Source organism: Abramis brama, assembly GCF_963993115.1.
Source record: "Abramis brama genome assembly, chromosome: 10".
NCBI lineage: Eukaryota > Metazoa > Chordata > Actinopteri > Cypriniformes > Leuciscidae > Abramis > Abramis brama.
Window position 1 is genome coordinate 44448085 of NC_139972.1, and position 22278 is coordinate 44470362.

At 44.1% G+C, this 22278-nt stretch overlaps 1 protein-coding gene across 1 annotated transcript in view; it reads right to left on the bottom strand.

The window, feature by feature from the left end:
• LOC311091198 (neoverrucotoxin subunit alpha-like) overlaps window positions 1–22278 on the bottom strand; it is a 155030-nt gene that overhangs the window by 124326 nt on the left and 8426 nt on the right. The window contains exons 2-4 of the mRNA XM_084127020.1: window positions 10384–10496; window positions 10163–10271; window positions 6507–6599 (exon numbers count right to left, since the gene is read on the bottom strand). Of these exons, the coding sequence (XP_083983146.1) occupies window positions 6507–6599; window positions 10163–10271; window positions 10384–10473 (292 nt within the window). The 5' untranslated portion in view covers window positions 10474–10496. The remainder of the gene's footprint in view (window positions 1–6506; window positions 6600–10162; window positions 10272–10383; window positions 10497–22278) is intronic.

The following is a 22278-nucleotide window of genomic DNA, read 5'->3' on the forward strand; positions in this document are numbered from 1 at the left end:
GCCACTCCCCCTCTCACACTCTACTATTATTAATAATGCATCTTCTCGACCCAAAGCACTTTTTTCTGTAATCAATAAACTCACCAACTCTCCAGCACCTGTCATCGGTAACTCAGCAGACCTCTGTGAGTCTTTCCTGCATTTTTTCAATAATAAAATTGATAACATTCATAATCATTTCACATCCATGATCTCTCCTGTCTCTCCACACGACTTTCCCACTGCTTTTACATCTGGTACTCTCACTGATTTTGCTGCTCTCACTGATTTTGCCCCACCAACTCCTGCTTATATCTCTGAGCTAATCATCAAAGCAAACGCATCTTCCTGTCATCTTGATCCTGCTCCTACTACTTTACTTAAAAAATGTGCACCTGTTATTTCACTGCCGATTTCACTTCTCTTCTCCCAACTTCTAAGTACTGGTGTTGTTCCTCTTGAATTAAAAACTGCTGCTGTCACTCCTGTCCTTAAGACACCTGGCCTCGACCCCTCTGACATGGCCAGCTACAGACCTCAAATGTACCATTTCTTTCGAAATTGCTTGAGAAAGTAGTCACTGCTCAGCTTCAAACACATCTGTCATCTAACAACCACTATGAATGTTTTCAATCCGGTTTCCGCACCCTCCACAGCACTGAGACAGCACTCCTTAGGGTTGTCAATGATCTCCTTATGGCCACTGACTCAGGCTCCACCAGTATTCTAATTCTTCTAGATATTTCCTCTGCATTCGACACAATCTCTCACAGTATTCTCATCTCACGGCTCTCTGCTCTCGGTATTTCTGGAACTGCCCTATCCTGGTTCACCTCCTACCTGTCTGATTGCCATCATTACATCTCTATCCGCCAGGCTAAGTCCACTACTGCCTCTGTCCCGCACGGTGTTCCCCAGGGTTCTGTTCTCGGGCCTCTTCTCTTCATCATCTACATGCTCCCACTAGGTAACATCATCCGTCATCATGGCTTTAACTTCCATTGCTACGCAGACGACACTCAACTATACATCCATTCTCAACGCAATGCTCCTTTCCCCTCAAATTCCATATCAGCTTGTATTGATCATATAAATGCTTGGATGACCAGTAATTTTCTCAAACTCAACACTGATAAAACAGATCTACTTTATTGGTTCACCAAAAAATTACATCTCGTTTCTGTGTTGACAATGTTAACATTGCTGGAGTTTTTGTTCAACCTTCCACCACTGTCAAAAACCTTGGTATAATCTTTGATTCCTCTCTTTCCTTCCTTCCACACATCTCCTCACTCACGAAATCTGCTTTCTTTCACCTACGCAATATTGCTCGCTTACGTCCATTTCTGAATATCAATGATGCTGAAACTCTGGTTCACGCTTTCATCACTTCACGGCTAGATTACTGCAACTCTCTCTTCTATGGCTTACCCAATTCATCTATAAATAAGATCCAATAACTTACACAAAGAAATCTTCTCACATTACTCCGATTTTACACAGACTTCATTGGCTACCAGTACGCTTCCGTATTCAATACAAGATACTCCTTATCACATTCAAAGCACTTCATGGACTTGCACCCTCCTACATTTCTGATCTCATCCATACCTACACTCCCCAGTTCGCACACTTAGATCCTCCGATACCGGTCTGTTGACGATCCGTAGACACAAACTGTCATCTTTTGGTGGAAGGGCGTTTTGTGTTGCTGCCCCAACTCTCTGGAATTCTATCCCCCAACACATCCGCAACCTTTCATCATTGCATGATTTCAAAAAACAACTTAAAACATATCTTTTTGCTACTTGTTTCCTGACCCCTGACTTTATGATCTGATTTCTTTATGATCTGATGTTTATGTACCACTATCTATTATGTTGTCCTTCTCTGTTTATTTGTATAGTTTCATGTCTTGTTTCTATGTCATGTATATTGTACTTTATTGTAAAGCGACCTTGAGGCTCCTGAAAGGCGCTATATAAAATAAACGCATTATTATTATTATTATTAGGGGGAGTGGCCAGCTGTGCTCACTCAGTGTGTGTGTGAGAGGGGGAGGGGCCAGCTGTGCTCACTCAGTGTGTGTGTGAGAGGGGGAGGGGCCAGCTGTGCTCACTCAGAGTCAGTGTGAAAGGGGGAGGGGCCATCTGTGCTCACTCAGTGTCAGTGTGAGAGGGGGAGTGGCCAGCTGTGCTCACTCAGTGTCAGTGTGAGAGGGGGAGTGGCCAGCTGTGCTCACTCAGTGTCAGTGTGAGAGGGGGAGTGGCCAGCTGTGCTCACTCAGTGTCAGTGTGAGAGGGGGAGGGGCCAGCTGTGCTCACTCAGTGTGTGTGTGAGAGGGGGAGTGGCCAGCTGTGCTCACTCAGTGTGTGTGTGAGAGGGCAAGGGGCCAGCTGTGCTCACTCAGTGTGTGTGTGAGAGGGGCCAGCTGTGCTCACTCAGAGTCAGTGTGAAAGGGGGAGGGGCCAGCTGTGCTCACTCTGTGTGTGTGAGAGGGGGAGTGGCCAGCTGTGCTCACTCAGTGTGTGTGTGAGAGGGGGAGTGGCCAGCTGTGCTCACTCAGTGTGTGTGTGAGAGGGGAAGGGGCCAGCTGTGCTCACTCAGTGTGTGTGTGAGAGGGGGAGGGGCCAGCTGTGCTCACTCAGTGTGTGTGTGAGAGGGGGAGGGGCCAGCTGTGCTCACTCAGAGTCAGTGTGAAAGGGGGAGGGGCCAGCTGTGCTCACTCTGTGTGTGTGAGAGGGGGAGGGGCCAGCTGTGCTCACTCAGTGTGTGTGTGAGAGGGGGAGTGGCCAGCTGTGCTCACTCAGTGTGTGTGTGAGAGGGGAAGGGGCCAGCTGTGCTCACTTAGTGTGTGTGTGAAAGGGGGAGTGGCCAGCTGTGCTCACTCAGTGTGTGTGTGAGAGGGGAAGGGGCCAGCTGTGCTCACTCAGTGTGTGTGTGAGAGGGGGAGTGGCCAGCTGTGCTCACTCAGTGTCAGTGTGAGAGGGGGAGGGGCCAGCTGTGCTCACTCAGTGTGTGTGTGAGAGGGGAAGGGGCCAGCTGTGCTCACTTAGTGTGTGTGTGAGAGGGGGAGTGGCCAGCTGTGCTCACTCAGTGTGTGTGTGAGAGGGGAAGGGGCCAGCTGTGCTCACTCAGTGTGTGTGTGAGAGGGGGAGTGGCCAGCTGTGCTCACTCAGTGTCAGTGTGAGAGGGGGAGGGGCCAGCTGTGCTCACTCAGTGTGTGTGTGAGAGGGGGAGGGGCCAGCTGTGCTCACTCAGAGTCAGTGTGAAAGGGGGAGTGGCCAGCTGTGCTCACTCTGTGTGTGAGAGGGGGAGGGGCCAGCTGTGCTCACTCAGTGTCAGTGTGAGAGGGGGAGTGGCCAGCTGTGCTCACTCAGTGTCAGTGTGAGAGGGGGAGGGGCCAGCTGTGCTCACTCAGTGTCAGTGTGAGAGGGGGAGGGGCCAGCTGTGCTCACTCAGTGTCAGTGTGAGAGGGGGAGGGGCCAGCTGTGCTCACTCACTGTCAGTGTGAGAGGGGGAGGGGCCAGCTGTGCTCACTCACTGTCAGTGTGAGAGGGGGAGGGGCCAGCTGTGCTCACTCAGTGACAGTGTGAGAGGGGGAGTGGCCAGCTGTGCTCACTCACTGTCAGTGTGAGAGGGGGAGGGGCCAGCTGTGCTCACTCAAGCTGTGTCCCAAAGTGAAGGCTGCATCCTTCGAAGGACGCAGACTTCAAACGATGCAGCCTATGCGTCCTCCGAACGACGCACCATGTAATAGTAAATATATTTACACAGGTTTTCAACCCTATTTGAATATAAAACCCAGTTGAATATAAAAAGTCCAGTGCGAATGTTACTCCCGCTCTTCATCGGCAGCTGTCAGTCACTGTTGCTAGGCGACAAGAACAATCCTCCGTAGGCTAGACCGGTCCGAGCGCTTCAGATGCGCCCTTTGAAATGGGACGGAGCTGTAGTTAGCAACAATTTGTTAATATTGTGACAATAGGCCTACATTTTGCTACTTTAATTGTCAAAATAACCAGTGGTGGTATGTAAGGAACTACATACTTCGTTAATACTCGAAGTAATTTTCCCACACAGGACAGCAACACTACAAAATTATTATTTTACAATATGATGCATTGTTTTACATTAAACTACACAAAAGTATATAGTTTAAATGTATCAACCTTGAAAATATTCATAAGTAAAATGCAACATATGCAGTAATATAAAAGCAGAACCATCATAAAAACCCTGACAAGGTTTTTTTCCTGCAGAATTCCTTTACTTTTACTCTTGATGCCTTAAGTACATTAGAGTATGCAAGATAATTTTGCTTAACTAAGGTTTGAAATATATGACTAGTAGTTTTTCCAATGTGGTATTAGTGGTTATTAAAAGTATTTTAGCGAAATAAAGTATCTCAATATTTATTCCATGAGTCAGCCCTGCAAACCTGTTGGTAGACAACTTAGTGGATAGTGAAAATATGCAGTCAAACACTCTGGAGACCATCCCAGATGATGTCCCACCAGCAGAAAGGCCTTACCAGGGTCTCTATTGTGGAGCCCATCCCGGTCCAGCAACACACCAGGGTCTCCCACTCAGCTGAATAAAAGTCTACATCATTTTTTCTTATTTTATGTACTGTAAATTTAAATGTTTATGTTGAATTTGATATGTTTAACGTATGTTGTAAATAGTTGGGGGGAAAAAGGTATCGAAGAATTTGTTTCATGTAGAAATTATGACTGTCATTACAAAAATAAACAATGTCCAGAGCAATGAATTATCTTTTATTTACACATTTAAAGTTGCATAATTTTTTTTCCTTTTAAAAAATATAAGTGAAAAAAGTTAAAGAATATATATATATATATATATATATACATATTTCTCAATCATTCTTTCAAGACGAGAAAACAGCCTGTCCATTCTCTCCAATGCTCTCCTTGCCTCTGCAGTCCCATGTCTTCTCTAATCAAGTCTAAAAACTCGTCCTCTCTATCTCGCCTTCTTCGTGGTGCTGGTGCTGATGCTGTTGCGGGTGCTAGTGCGGGTACTCATGCTGCTGCTGCCCCTGGCTCCACCTCTTCTTGGTCACACACTGCTAAACTCGGCCCTGGTGTGTCCTCAGGGATTGAGGCAATGAGGGTGCAATGCCTCTGTCCCAACACCTCATCCATGAGGACAAACCAGGGCCGAGTTGCAGCAGTCTGTCCCAGGACACGTGCAATCCTAAGGCAGAGCAAATTAACCATGGCTTGTTAACAACAACAGCACAATACATTTCGGCAAAGATGTGATCTCAACTTTCTTACTTTGTATTTTTAAAATCATATTCATATTCAGAAATCATATTCATTAATACTCAAATTTGGTTAAAACCTTTGTAGATATAGCTTGCATGACAGCACTACAAAAACACATAAAAGTGAAACCCCATTGCCTTATCTACTGCTTTTCCTATTGTTGTGGGCTTTATAGGGTGAGTGATATTTCTTATTTACACAAGTTAGACAGACTAGTGCAAATATTACAATAAAATTTAATTTAATTTATTTAGTTTATTTTTTATTTTTTTAATTGCAGTTTAATAAATTGAGCTGTCTGCTCCTTGCTCCCTGAAAACAATTATTAAACTAATATTAGCACAAGTTTGGCCTCAGACCACCTGACAAATGAAGCCACGCAATGGTGACGAATGAGTTAAGATGAAGTTTAAAAGCAAGAAAAACTTGTGGCTTTTAACTCTGGTTTCGCTAGCTATTTGAGTAAATGAAAACATAATACTTACATTTAAATGTGAATTTGCCGTCCACCAGCGAAGTCTCGGCCGTCATTTTTTTTATTTTATAAAAATGCTGTCGTCACCGCCGCGCGATGACTTATGGGGTAGGATAGTCCGCAAAGTGTCCATTTATGTATCCTTCCTTTCACGGGGAAACGAAGGGTGCATTTGGCGTCGCTTTAGCCTTCGTCGCGCCGCGATGACGCAACCGGCCTTCGAATACGGCCTTCGGAGGATGCAGAACTGAATTGGGACAGCCTTCATCATGCCGCGGTGACGCAATCGGCCTTCAAATGCGACCTCCGAAGTGTGCAGCCTTTGAATTGGGACATCCTTCGTCGCTCCGCTGTGACGTTTCGTCGCGCCGCTGTGACGCATTCGGCCTTCAAATACGGCTTTCGGAGGATGCAGACTTCACATTGGGACACAGCTTCAGTGTCAGTGTGAGAGGGGGAGGGGCCAGCTGTGCTCACTCAGTGTCAGTGTGAGAGGGGGAGGGGCCAGCTGTGCTCACTCAGTGTCAGTGTGAGAGGGGGAGTGGCCAGCTGTGCACAGACAGACTGACTGAGAGACAGACAGAAAGACGTGACTGTAATTTATAGATAGATGTACAAGGAAGTGATGTACTGTTGAAGAAACATGCAGGTTTTATAGTGTTGTTAAACAAGGATTGGTAATTAGTGATGCAATATTTGATGAAGAGGGGAAAATAAACTTTTATTTATTTATACATTTTACGTTTGTAAAGCACCTGGAATGAAGGTATCCTTGCGGCAGTCATACAGCATACCAGGAAACAGAGATCTTCCTAGAGCTGCCACTTCAATGGCCTGTGATGCCAGGGCTGCAGTAAATAACAAATAAAAGGGATAATTTATACTTTGAATATTTATCATATATTAACAAAGTTATATCTGATGGTAATGAATACTATTTAACTCTTTACCCGCCAGCATTTTAAAAAAAGTTGCTAGCCACTGCCAGCATTTTTGATAATTTTCACAAAATTTTCATGACCCGCAGAATATTTTGTTGTGTGAATATCTCAAGCATGCAAAATTTCAAAATAAAGAGCACACCCTCTGCTTTAAAAAAGCAAAAAGGTTTTATTCTAGCTCTATGCATTTCCTTTTTAAGTTAAAAAAAGAAACAATTTGAGCAAAAAGCTGAACAAAAATCCTGTTTTTGTCAAAGACTACATCTAGATCTAATTCAGAACGATGATCAAAACATAGATGGATAGAGTAGATTGAGTCAACACCCTCAAAGCTTGCACAGTCCTATAGCTTGTCCTGGGTCGACTTTTCATTCAGTAACATTAGGCAGTTTGATTAATGTGATGTTTAATGTTGATGAATGAATGTTTCCGCTTCTTTTGCACCTGTGTTTTGATCAGGTGATTCGGTACTCTTTCAGAAGATGCGTAATAGTGTCCCCTACCGTAAAACAGTGAAAACACGAAATGCCGGACATTTCCGTCAATGGTGGGGAAAAAGTTAATCCTGAAGAAATCCATTTTAAAATAAAGATGCAAGCAGCAATATGGGGTCAAGCAAGCACTGAAGCCATAGCTAGCGCATGGCATGGCAAAGAAAATGGTCATAGGAAATACAGAATTAAACTTTGAACCTTCAGGTCAGTATAATTATATCATATAAAATGCTTTATTTGCATGTACACATTTAAAAGACGCTTTTATCCAAAGCAACTTACAATAGAGTGTCTTACATCCATCGCCAGAGCGAGCTGTGCTTGCACCTCCTATTCAGGCAGGCACAGCAGTTCCTGCTTTTGGCAGAAACCAAACTGCTCTTCCAGACGGCAATTTACTTTCTGGCTGAAGATTTGGAAACTTTGGGTCTTGTCCCTGAAAGGTAACAGCTCATAGATTCTGATCACTCAACTGAGGATTTTGAGACACTTTTGACTTCCAGAGCTCCCACCACAAGAAAATTGTATGACCTAAAATTGCAGAGTTCCTTTGTAGGATCTTTCTGTGGTCCTGGAAAATTTAGTTTTTTTATTAGAGGCTCCATTTGAGCCCTTAGAGTCAGCCTCAGAGAGGCTTCTCACTTTTAAGGTGGCTCTACTATTTGCACTGACATTGCTCAAAAGAGTAGAAGATCTGCAGGCCTTGTCCGTAGACTTCACCCCAGGTATGATCAGAGCTATTTTGCACACCTCCTGTAACCAGCCACCCGGTCGTACTTCCCTTCGCCGCATGAATCACCATAGCAATAGAGAGGCTGCATCTACCATAACCATTCCAGGCTCTTAGGATTTATGTCGGGCCAGTGGCGTACATTCTCACAGTTTTTTGCAAGTGTGGATATCTGCAGGTTGGAGTTATGAGCATAATGAAAGTTTTGGGCATGCCGAATGGTAGGTGCGCATGGAAGGCTCTCTATTATTGGTCGCGAAAGCTGTCGACCAAGGTGTGTGGCAGGGTCAGTTTCTGTTGTAGCAATTCACATCTCCAAAACACACCTTCTTTCTGCACGCCCAGTGCTCCAACCGGCAGCAACTCCTGTCTTGTTTTCTGGTCTGCTTTAGTAACACAGTCACCAAGCAGTGCCTAGTGATGTATGTCTCGAGACCGGTCTTGGTCTCGAGACCGGTCTCGAGACCACTTTTACGTGGTCTTGGTCTTGTCACGGCTTTGACGGCCCTTGGTCTTGGTCTTGTCTTGGTCTCGGACCTCTCGGTCTTGTCTAGGTCTCGCTGTCTCAGACCGACATCGGACATAGTGGTCGGGAGATTTAGCAATACAACACTACAATATCCACGACGACACAAAGTTCGGTAATACAATATTATCCGCAACGGAACAGATTGAAGCACGCGTCCGAGTGAAGATGGTGCGGTGTGTGTGCGAGTCACACGAGAAAACACTTATCCGCGCCACTGATCGCAGCGGCAACGAGCACTTTGATCACTTGATTTAAAAAACACATATCAGTGACATGATGGGTTTTAACTTCATTCAGGAGATTTTGGGTAACTGCACAACTGACAGATGACTTTGAGCGCACCGCAAACGGTGTGTGTGTGTGTGTGTGTAACTATAGCGACAAAACGACCAACTTTCGGATCCTGCACTTAAGCCTATAATTTCGTTTTTAAACATTTTATTATGTATTTAAAAGTTGCAGAATGGATTCATTTGGAGACTCCATGAATTTGTGAATTTGTGATGAATGAATTTGTGATGAATTTGTGTCTTTGATATCTCTCTGTGTGTGTGTGTGGTGTTTGATTACAGTATTGTATTCAGGATGGTGGTGTTAGACTAAATAAATGGTCTTTTAAATATCATCTGCATATCTCCGTTGTGTTGACTAAACATTAGGCCTAATCCAAGTTTATAATTGTGTATCTTTAATTTGATGTTACAATTTCATCTACACATTAAGTATAATTTCAATTGGTTACATATTTCTCATTCTTTAGACAGTTGTTGGAGGAGCAAGATGGTGTTGGAGGTGTTTGATGTTTTGTCAGATGAACCAGTCAGTACCAGTCATGTTAGTCTTCAACAGTACACAAAAGTTAAGGGAGTCTCAATCCTCTAATAGTGCTAAGTAATACCGTCTAATATGTATTGAATGTAAACTGCGGCAGAACCCTAGTATGCTGCTGTTCTTGAATTCATAGTTATTGCTTAGCTTCAACACTAGTCTGTTTTTTTTTTTTCCTCCGGTCTCGACTTGGTCTCGGTCTTGGTCTCGACTTGGTGTTGGTCTTGACTTGGTCTGTCTTGGTCTTGGTCTTGTCTTGGTCTCGGTCTTGTCTTGGTCTCGATACCCTCTGGTCTTGGTAGTGTCTTGGTCTCGGTTTAGGCGGTCTTGACTACAAGTCTAGCAGTGCCTTTCCCATTGGATTATAGATGCCATCGCTCTGTCCTATGAGGCTCTCGTAATGGCTTTGCCTCTGGAAATCCACAAGGAGTGTAGCATCTTCTATAGCTCTATCTAGGGGTGGGCCCTGACATAAGGTTTGTGCTGCAATCGGCTGGCCCTCTCCGCACACATTACGCAGGATTTACAGTCTGGACATGGGCTCAACCTCAGGGTCACAGGTCCTTCAGGGTTTACCAAGTCATGTTTGCATTCAACAGTTGTCTGTGCCAGTATTACACAGCCTTGTTGAGCAGACAATCTTCCTCAGTGTGGCAGCGTTGGTAATGACATTCCCATAGTGTCAATGCCATGACAGCGTTGAGTTCCGAAAGGGAACGTTTCTGGTTACGCATGTAACTTGGTTCCCTGAAAGGGGAACTAGATGCTGTTATGGTGTTGACACTATGGAAATGTCATTACCAACCCAGGTTATATACGTAACCTGAGACAATTTTCCTTCAAATGATATTGAATCTGTCCACATTTTGTAACAACATTTCAATCTTACCTGGATGCTTTTTTTTACTTTGGATGTTTCCTTCGTCTGCTAAGAAATGAAGTCCTCTGGTGTCTTTATTTAAAATCTGAAGTTCATCAGGTTTGGGTTGTAACACTTCCTATTTTTGAAGGAATGGTTCATAAAAAAAAATAAAAAATAAAATAAGACTTCCACAAAGGTTTTTTATCCTTATTCTCATGAAATACATCTGGTTACACTTGCACACATACCTGTGCATTCACCGCAGCTAGGGTCGCCAACCATAGATATGTACAGTAGATGCAGCTCGGCTGCTTCAGGTACGTCAAACGTGCCGCCATCTTGGAATCGTCAACAAGGAGACCTGTTTCAGTGTGAAGGAGATGCCTGTCACGACCTTGTCTTGTTTAGTTTCATGGTCATATTCTGCTTAGTTTCCCTGTCACCATTTGTTCTTTGTCTTTGTTTGTTGTTTCTTAAGTGTTCCTTTCTAATTATTTATAGTTATAGGCTGCCTGTATTTTTCTTATAAAATAAAGGTAAATTATTACTAGTTGCTCCTGATTTCAGCAGGTTCACAGTTGTTGTTGTTGTTTTTTTACAGGGACCAGATGCCACTGATGAGTCCTCCTAACCTTCTCTGATCCAGTCAAGTCAACCTTTATTTTTATAGCATTAGGGGTGTCCATGGTTAACCGATTAACCGTTAAAAATTGCGTAACCGAGTGAAACATTTTGCTCAGTTAAGTGGTGTCAATGGCGTGCATTGAATTTAGTTGTAATACATGTTTGCACCAGCAGAGACCGCTAGACCAGTTTTCTAATATGAAGCGGGCAAAGAAAGCGCGCGTCTGAGAGTGAAGGCTGTGCGCGAGCCAGAAACAAACATAGTATCCGCGCCACTGATCGCAGCACAATAATATCTGTCTGCAGAGCCGCAGAGCCACAGCTTTACCCCAGCAGTTTCACCAGCAGTTTTACCCCTTGCATGTGCAATTTCATTACAACAGTTTTACCCGCAGAGTCCATTTACCGTTACATTAACCCATACAATTTGTTTCCTAAACATGTACTTGCTAATCAAACACTTTATATGAACAAACTACTAATCTAAAAAACACAATCGGTCTTCTGACCTTTTACTATTGTGTTGATATGTGCGAGGGAGAGAGATACAGCGCTCGTGTTGTTTGAAGGCGGTGAGAGTGCGCGCGCGCGGCTGGGGCTCTCTCACTGTTTGTTCTTATGCGCCCTGTCCACTGATCTAAATAATTAGTTGTTACGACGACTTGTTTGTTCCCTCGTGTTAATAAATCGTGGACACGTTGAATTAATTCCCTCCCTCATTTTGATTTAACGAATTACAACATGGCCAAAAACAGTTTGATACTATTAATTAGTGAATGCTAAAGACCTATTTTTTGTGAATTGGTGAATATTCAGGTGAATTATTTCGTGGCCACGAATTAATAATAATTATTAAACTGTTTTTCTTACCTGTGAAGATAGCTCTTCAGTGAAGGCCGACTATTCTCGTACAGCTTTTTATTCCTTTTTTTGTGTGAATTGGTGAATATTCAGGTGAATTGTTTCATGGCCACGAATTAATAATACCTCAGCACGTTTTACAAGTCCCTTCTCGATCGCAGCGGCAACGAGCACTTTGATCACTTGATTTAAAAAACAAAACATTTCAGCACTAGATCGCCTAAAAAAACGAACGAAATGAATGCTCTGCTAGTTAACTGGAGATGTTTTGTTTATTTGTATTGGTATTCGTGCCGCGAGATGTTTCAAAAGTGGTGGGGACAATATCGACCTTAGAAAATAGTGGTGGGGACATGTCCCACCCGCAAATTACGCCTATCTCGGGGTTGCGGCGCGCACACTATGGTTAACCGAGTATTAACCGCTAAGGGCCTCGGTTAACGGTTAATGAAAAACTTGAAAACGTGCAGCCCTATATAGCATATTTAAAAACAACAGAAGTTGAGTGCTTTACAGATCAAGCAAGAATATATATATATATATATATATATATATATATATATATATATATATATATATTTAAATACAACATCATACATTCTATCAGCTTCAAAAACCCATTTCATGATCTATTCAAAGCCAAAGAAAACAGATATGTTTTTAAAGAAGACTTAAAAATGGCTAGCGATGAAGACGACCTCGCATGGAAAGGAAGACTATTCCATAATTTCGGGCCCTTTTTTTGTTGTTGTTGTTTATTTATTTAAAAGGGACAATGCACATTAATGAACATAAGGACAATGTCCAAATGTAAATGAGCCAGATTTAGCCGTACAGACTAATTTTCATCTGGCGTCCCTGGCAGGTTGTTAATATAAAACTGTAAAAACATTGCATACATACACATTAAAAACATAAACAGATTACATAGACACAGTCAACATCAAACAAACACAAATAATGACACATAGAATATATCAACCTGTGAGTAAATGTGTCAGGATTCTATCTCCACCACCACGCTCATCTTATAATCTACAGTCACCCTTCAGTCATTGTCTGGTCTCGTCATTACATGACCCACAGACTCCCTCACACTTACCTTGATACTTACCTGCTTCGGATCCTCTCCGTTCCATCCTGCCTGCCTTCCTCTTCAGCCATCGACCCACAATCATCTACAAGAGAGAGAAAGAGAAAGAGAAAGAGAAAGAAAGACATTACCAACCAGCTAAGCATTCACTGTTATTCTGTGTTGCTGTTACTCACCTTCTATCTGCATCTCTGCACTATCTGCAATAAAAGCGTTAAAGGAGAACTCCGGTCAATTTTAACATTGAGCTAATTTTTTTTGTCAATTTGGAGTGCTGTCAATACAGAGAACAACGACAAAAATCAGTGGTGCCTACACCGTGTTATCCTCTTTTTAAAATTAAAACACCCTGTGTTGACTTCAATAGGGCAATAGTTAAACCTGCTTTTAGCCTCTTAACATCCTTGATGTGTCATTACAAGTGCACAGCCATGTGAGTGATTCCTTCAGAGTGAACACGAGTGAATCTGACTGCAGTAGATGTGAAAGATATAGATAAAAATGATGTTATTTAAGCCAGCGCAAATACCTGTATTTATATCCTGTTTTCGGTTGAAGTCCAAAGTAGTCGATTGCCGAGTTCACACGCATAGGTTTAGTTACCTATGATCACGCGCGTGAACTCTACCTGTGCACTTGTAATGACACATCAAGGATGTTAAGAGGCTAAAAGCAGGTTTAACTATTGCCCTATTGAAGTCAACACAGGGTGCACATTTTAAAAAGAGGATAACACAGTGTAGGCAACACCAATTTTTGTCGTTGTTCTCTGTATTGACAGCAATGAGCTCAATGTTAAAATTGACCGGAGTTCTCCTTTAACCTTACCATCTTGTCTGCATCCTATGTGATCCCTGACAGAATACCAGACCCAACATGCAGAAAGCGGAGTCTTCAGCGGACTTGTACACGGATTTTCCAGCCGAATCCGTTACTTCGATTCCCACCATATCAACACGTCCACTTCCGCATTCACCCGCTGCTTCGTTCACTGCCTCAGCGAGTCCCATGGCCCGGCCAGCGACCTACTCCGGTGAGGCGGAGAACTGCAGTGGGTTTCTTCTCCAAACATCTCTCTATTTCACCATGATCGAACATCAGTTTTGCAACGATGCAGCCCGAGTCGCTTTCATGATTTCCCTCCTTACTGGTCAAGCACTTCAGTGGGCTCAGTCTTTGTGGAATTCCGAATCTACAGTGGTAAAATCCATAACTGAATTCACTCGTCATTTCAAAGAGGTTTTTGGGCAAACTGTTTCTGATCTGTCTGTTCACGATCAACTGTATAATCTTCGTCAGGGAAGTTCATCGGTGAGTTCATTTGCCTTGCAGTTCAGATCTCTAGCCGCATCCAGCGGCTGGAATGAAACCGCTCTGATCACCGCCTTTCGACATGGTCTTAATCCCAACATCTGCCACCTGTTGGTCGTGTACGAGGACAGCATGGGGCTAGAAAATCTGATTCAGAAGTCCATCCGCATCTCCCAGCGTCTCTCAGCTTGTGATCAGTCTGCACCCACTGTAAGTTCTCCACCCACAGCTATTTCCATCACTCCTCCAGCACCTATTCCTATGGAAGTACTGTGGATCGGATTAGCATTTCCTCAGCACCTGTCCAGTTCGCCCACCGCGTCCGGCGTACCAGAGTACATATCCTGACGTCTTCTGTGTGTCTTCCAGCGCAAACTCTCATTGACTCCGGGTCAGCAGGGAACTTTATATCCACCCAGTGTCTCAAGAAGCTGAATGTTCGCCGTCGTCGCTTTGCCCAAGATCTTCCCATACAGACCATACAAGGCAAGCCACTGGGACAAGGTCGTGTTCGTCACTTCACTCCCACTTTAATTCTTTGTATCGGCTGTTTGCATTCTGAGTAGATCTCGTTTATGGTGCTGGAGGAGTCCACCACGGATATCATCCTTGGACGCCCATGGTTAGTGCAACATCAGCCAACACTCCACTGGGAATCCGGAGAGATTCTTCGTTGGGGTGAGGATTGTCACATATCCTGTCTTAGTTCTATCAAGAAAACTCGACCTTCAGTTCGTTCCAAGTCATCTATGGGTGAGTTCAGTTTTCCTGTCTGTTCAACCTCGGTGGAAAGCCCAGAGACTCAGGTTCAAGTCGAGATCCCAGTGGAGTACCGGGCGTTCCAGGATGTATTCAGCAAGGTCCTGGCAACGAAGTGACCAGGACAGCTTCGAGGTGCTTGCATCTTCTCAAAACTGGATCTCCGAAGTGCATACTACTTGATTCGAATTCGACAAGGGGACGAATGGAAGACCGCCTTCGTGACCCCCTCAGGCCACTACAAATACCGGGTTATGCCCTTCGGATTGTCCAACGCTCCTGCAGTATTCCAGGGTTATATGAAAGAAGTCCTTCGTGAGTTCCTCAACCGATTCGTAGTGGTCTACATAGACGACATACTCATCTACTCTTCTTCCATGTTAGAGCACCGTCAACATGTCATCCAAGTCCTTGAGAAACTGAGAGAGCACCGATTATACTTGAAGTTAGAGAAGTGTGAATTCCATATCTCCACCTTACAATTCCTGGGTTACATCATCAATCAACACGGCATTCAAATGGACCAGAGGAAGGTGGAAACCATTCAGAACTGGCCACAACCCTCTACAGTAAAAGATCTTCAAAGATTCCTGGGCTTCGCGAACTTCTATAGACGATTTATCCAAAATTACAGTCAGATCAGTGCTCCTCTCACATCTGCTCTCAAAGGCCGGCCCAAGTCTCTGTCCTTATCCCCTAGCGCCATTCAAGCATTCCAGCATCTGAAAGAAGCCTTCACCACAGCTCCTATCCTCGTCCATCCAGATCCGGATCTTCCATTTGTGGTGGAGGTGGACGCCTCTTCCACAGGAGTAGGAGCTGTCCTATCTCAGCGGCAGGGTGAGTCACGTAAACTCCTTCCATATGCCTTCTTCTCCAAAAAGCTGTCCCCGGCGGAGTGGAACTATGACATCGGCAACCGGGAGCTGCTGGCCATCAAACTGGCCCTAGAGGAGTGGAGACACTGGGTGGAGGGAGCTAACCATCAGTTTGAGGTAATCACGGACCATCGCAACCTCGAGTACCTCAGAAAGGCCAAGAGACTGAACCCTCGTCAGGCCCGCTGGGCTCTCTTCTTTACCCGGTTCGATTTTTGTAGTAACATATCGACCAGGGAGTAAGAACTGTAAGGCAGACGCACTCTCCTGGCTTCATCACGCCTCTCTAGCCGACCCTCATCCTGAGCCTATCCTCCCTCCAGCCATGATCCTCAGTCCCATCCTCTGGGATATCGACCAATAGATCAACCAGGAAGTAGCACGCCAACCCGCTCCGCCGGGAGGTCCAGAAGGGCGCATCTACGTAACCCCACATCTTCGGACACCCCTTCTGGACTCAGCTCACACCGTTCCGGGCTCTGGACATCCAGGTGGCAAGCGTACCCTCTTGCTCCTCAGTCAATGGTACTGGTGGCTGTCCATCTCCCAGGATGTATCCAGATTCGTCCGCGGATGCTCAGTCTGTGCCATAACCAACACCCCGAGGAGGCTCCCAGAAGGCAAGCTAGTGCCACTACCTCTTCCTCTGCAACCTTGGTCCCATATCAGCATAGATTTCATGACTGATCTTCCCAATTTTGAAGGCTTCACCTGCGTATTCGTCATTGTGGACCGGTTCTCCAAGGGCTGTAAACTAATTCATCTACCTGGTCTTCCCACAGCTTTTGAAGCCGCAGAAGCTCTCTTCAATAATGTCTTCAGGAATTTCGGCATCCCTGAGGACATCGTCTCGGACAGGGGACCCCAGTTCATTTCCCGGGTATGGCACGCCTTCTTTAAGCTCCTCGGGGTCACTGTCAGCCTCTCTTCTGGTTACCACCCTCAGACGAACGGTCAGACTGAGCGGAAGATCCAGGAGATCCAGGAAGGATATCTGCGATCATACTGCCACCAGTACCAAGACAGCTGGAGCCACTACCTCCCCTGGGCGGAGTATGCTCAGAACTCCCTTCGGAAGAACACCACCGGGCTCACCCCCTTCCAATGTATTCTCGGATATCAACCTCCACTCTTTCCCTGGTCGGGTGAGCCCTCTGAGGTTTCAGCTGTCGACTTCTAGTTCCATCAGAGCGAGAGGGTATGGGACTCAGCTCACGTGCACCTCCAACAGGCTGATCGGAGGCACAAGGAACATGTGGACTGTTGTCGTCTTGATGCACCTCAGTATCGGCCAGTACAGAAGGTATGGCTATCAACTCGAGACATCCGCCTCCGACTGCCTTGCCGTAAGCTGAGTCCTCGATTCATTGGACCATTCACCATCCAGAGGCAGTTGAACGAAGTTACTTACAGGCTCAACCTTCCTCCTCAGTACAGGTTTTCCCCTTCTTTTTATGTTTTCCTACTCAAACCTTTCACTGACCCAGTCATTCCTGTTCCAACAGATGGCACTTCCTCGGACTTACCTCCTCCTCCCGTTCCTGTAGAAGAGGAACAAGTCTACCGCGTCCACACCATCCTGGACTCCCGGCGGCGAGGTCCCCTTCTGGAATTCCTGGTGGACTGGGAGGACTACGGGCCAGAGGAACGTTCTTGGGTTCTACGTGATGACATCCTGGATCCAGCCCTGTTATCCCAGTTCCATGAAGACCATCCAGACCGTCCAGCACCCAGAGGTCGGGGTCGACCTCGCCGCCGGCAGCGCCCTTCTCAGGCGTCAGGAGCCGCCTCGGGAGGGGGGGGGTACTGTCAGGATTCCATCTCCACCACCTGCTCATCTTCACCTCCGCCCACTGATTCTCTCTCTCCGCCCTCTCATCCAGTCACCCGTTCACTATCCCCTGATTACTGATCACTGTCACCTGTGTCCCATCACCAGCACTCCCCATATAATCCACAGTCACCCTTCAGTCATTGTCTGGTCTCGTCATTACATGACCCACAGACTCCCTCACACTTACCTGGATACTTACCTGCTTCAGATCCTCTCCGTTCCACCCTGCCTGCCTTCCTCTTCAGCCATCGACCCACAATCATCTATGAGAGAGAGAGAGAGAAAGAGAAAGAAAGACATTACCAAATAGCTAAGCATTCACTGTTATTCTGTGTTGCTGTTACTCACCATCTATCTGCATCTACGCACTATCTGCAATAAAAGCATTAATCTTACCATCTTGTCTGCATCCTCTGTGATCCCTGACAAAATGATTATGACAACATATTTGATTATCCTGCAACCACTGTTTTATAGTTTTTGAAAAGGTGGTGAGAGAGGTAATGTTTCTTACTTCTGTAGGTATTGTGTTCCAGGTATGCACTGCACGGTAGGAAAAGGCTGACTTTACAGCCTAAAGGGTGATTTTACAATCACCTCTTGAAGTAGCTCTGGTGTAATGCACACAGTGTCAGCTTTGGAAGCTAAGCTAGCAGGCTCTTGTTCTGTGGAGAAAGATAAATAGTAGGAGAAAGCTGAGTAGTAGGGGTTACCATCCTCCTTTTCCCGGACTTGGAAAAGTTAGTAGCCTAACCTTCTTGTTGTTTTCAACTGTGCTCTCTTACCGGTAGGCATGGCCTCCTAGGGTAGCGAAGCAAGTGCATTCTGGGAGTTGTTGTCTTTCATCCACATAAGCCAAAAATACATTTCCTGGCTTTTCTCAGGCTAGAAAGCTCCGAATTCTAAACTTTCTTCACATTTCTTCTACATAAATGACCTATTTTAAATACACATTCATCTTTCCAGAGGTGAAGTATCCCTTTAATATACAGACAGAACAACAGAGGACCCAAAGTTGAACCTTGCGGTACCCCCAAGCCATTACAAGTTACTTGGGAAGTTTTATGGCCTATGCGAACACATTGTTTTCTATTAGAAAGGTATGATTGTATCCATTTGATGACATTGAGTGAAAAATTTAACTTTGATAACTTTGTTATTAAAATCTCAAGATTTACTGTTTCAAAAGCTTTTTTCAAATCAAGGAAGACCGCCCCAACTACACCTCCTTGGTCAAGTTTAGCCTTTATATTTTCCAAAAGAAAACAATTAGCTGTTTCAGTGGAATGATGTTTTTAAAGCCAAATTGCATTGGATGTAATGTAAAAGACGTAGCATTTAAATGAATTATTATCTGTTCAGAGATCCATTTTTTCGGCAAATTTTGATACTGATGGAAGAATACTGATGGGTCTATAATTACTAATAGTCATATGATCTCCTGATTTATACACTGGTGTGATTGTAGCAGTTTTCCAAGCACTTGATAGACTGATTAATAATTTTTGTAATAGGAGGAATGAGTGCCTCCTTATGAGTTTTAAAAAATATTGTGTCCATTCCGTAAACATCCTTTGCCCTTGAACAATTTAAAGAGGAAATAATCATACTCACTGAAGGATCCAAATTTAAGAATATGTTTAAGATCTGCTGATCTTACTTCCTTACATAACATCACATGAAAAACTAAGGTGAATTACACTGTATTGGGCATTCAAGGTGAACATGATGGCATCAATTTACTGATCAGAAGTTAGCTTTAAGTCAGCTGTCTAAACATTGTAATAGTCAGGGGTTTTGTTAGCCTTTGATCTTCCAGCTAAGAGTTGAACTGTGTGTGAATGTTACTAGTCTTAGTTCTCGTGACCATTTGTGTTTATACCATTTGGGGAGCTCAGTTGGGGGTAATTGCCTCTATTGTCTTTAGCAGTAGTCATCCCTAAAGGCTGTGCATAAGTTCAGCACCTTTAGGGACAGCCCACTAAAATGCCTATAAAGAAACCATGTAAAGTTACGTTAGTCAGACTGATTTGGGAAGAACTGCAGCCGCGTCAACGCGAAGTCCTCAATAAAGAATAACTTTGTTTGAACGTGATCCCCAACGTCTCCTGGTCTCTTGCTTCGACGAAGAAAAAGTTTTCAACAGATGGTGCCGTGACCCGGATAGAGTTCCAGCTCCTTCACCTGAATCCAGATTGAAACAGCAAGCTCAACAAAAGATCTGCTTTCCAGACTGCATCTTTTGGAATCCAGAGCGAAACCTCTAGCTAAACAAAGACTGCCAGACTGAATCTTTCCAGCTTCCTCCAGATTGAAAACTTCAAGCTCAAACAAAGATCTGCTTTCCAGACTGCATCTTTTGGAATGCAGAGCGAAACTTCCAGCTGAACAAAGATTTCCAGTCTGAATCTTCTTTTACAACCAAGGGTTGGTGAGTGCTACTCTATTCAAAAGAACCTTTAAAGACCAGTACAAGTTTGAAATCCTCTGCGCCGTTCAGAGAAGTAGTTAACAGACAGCTGCAGGGTTTTGTTAACTAAGTTTATCCTCTAAAAAGTTTTTTTTTTTAGATGAAATTGCATTATCCTCTACATTGCTAGAGAAGGTTTATCCTCTGTAAAGTTAGTGAAGATTTATCCTCTGCTTTATCAGGGACGGTTAGCATTAGTGCTAATATTTTGGTTTATCCTTTGCTTCAGGCAGAGAAGAATTAGCTTTATGTGCTAGTTATTTCTGTTGATCCTCTGTTCTTGTAGGCAGGGAAGATTTTAGCGTAAAGTGCTAGTAATTTGTGTTATCCTTTGCTCTGGGCAAGGAAGGTTAACAATAGCTGATGTGTTAACAAGTGTACCCTCTGTGTAGACACTAGAGAGAAGTTTTAGTGTTTTTGATTGTGTGGTAACAAAGAAAACTCACAAAAATGTTTAGGAAAAATCCCAGACTGATCCCCACTACTGAAAAAGGTGGCCGTGCAGCTCCATTGTGGTCAGAAAGCGAATTTAAAACATTGTTGGGAGAACAAATGGACTCTATAGTGACGAAGTCCGTCAGATTGGATTTGACAAAGAAATATGAGATTCATCCAGACAAAGCATGGTCGATGGAAGATTGTAAAAAGGTACTAGGAGCAAGTGTTCGCAAGAACAAAGTCAAAGCCATTATTTGTTGCCACAGAGAATTTGTTTTAGCAATAGCTACAGAACAGTCTAAACGCAACTCAGAGCTGGAGAAACAGAACAATGAGCTCCGTGCTAGAATATCTTCTTTGACTAAGAAATTACACCGCAACAAAGATGCAGAAAAAACTGATGAGGGAGAATTTAGTCAGCCGGATAACATTTATCCTGACTTAAAAGCTTTCTTTGAAAAAGATGTAGCCATCCAATCAGTAACTGATAAGCCAGTAGATTCAGTGAAGGTGTGTGGCGCTAGGAGAAGGTCTCAGGGAATTGAGGTAACTGAAAGTGTTCCTCCCAATTCTTCTGTTGTCCAAATACAAGCTGTTGCCAAAGCTCTAGGACCGAAAGATATCGAGAGACTATCCCAGAGTTTACCTTCAGCACGCACAGAATTTTCTGAATTTAGAAGGGCATTGGTCAGTAAAATGCGTCTTTATGACATGTCGTTGCCAGAAGTTACACAGCTGATGTCACAAATTCTAACTGAATCTGAATTCAACAATTTTGAGTCTGCTGTTACTTCCGAACTGCAACATGTCAGTAAAGGCGATTTGAGAGAAGGTGTTTTGAAAATCCTAAAGAATATCTTAGGACCGAAAATCGATTGGTCAAGAGTTACTAGCTGTGTACAAGAGAAAGGAGAGACTGTGAGTGAATATACTGAGAGGTTCTGTCAGGTAGCGGTAACGTACAGTGGAATAGTGGATGATTCCGAAAGTGTGTTAGCTGACAAAGGAGCTCTAATCCGAATTTGGGCAGATGGTCTTGTAGCTGAGTACAGAACAGCCTTGCCATTCCTAGATATTACGTGGGCTAAAAGAACTCTCAGAAGTAACCTAGAAAGTTTAGCTATTTGGGAAAGAGATTCTGATGTCAAAGAGAGAGTAAGAATTGCAGCAGTTTCTGTTAAGGTCAACTCAGAGAAGCCAAAGAAACGCAAAAGTCCTAGAGAAGCCAGTTGTTCTTACTGTGGCAAGCATGGACATTTTGGAAAAGAATGTAGAAAAAACAAAAATAACTTAAGACAAGTTAACAATGTTATGCAGATTTTACTACATTTGTTTGCTACTTTGAAGCAACCCCTCCCCTCGTCATTGGACTCGTGGGTAAGCTTTTTGAGGTGTTAACCATTTAGGCTGTGATTGCTTAATCTCCCCAGTAACTCACAACAAAGATGAAAGACTTATTGACTGTCACAGCCTTTGTTTGGGGGACATTCAGTATACTCACAGCCTTAAAATGTTATACCACAGAATATTGCAGTTAGACAACCATCCTCTGTTAATGATGTTTATTAGGACTGATGTTTCACTGGAGAATGGAAATGTGCCAATTTTTCTCACACACTGTACAGTGTGCACACAACAGGGACAGAATAGGACACACAGACCAGGGCGGAGCCAATGGAAGAACCGATGTGCAACAGGCCTCGGGGGTCAGCCATGTGGTGAAGATTTCCTCATCCCCCCTCTTATCCCCACCTCACTGGTCCATAGGTGTCAAATCAATTAAGAAATAGGGAAAGAATGAAACAACCGCAGCAGACGCTACAACCCTAGTGTTTAAACAAATACTGCTACAACCCTAGTGTTTGGACAAATACT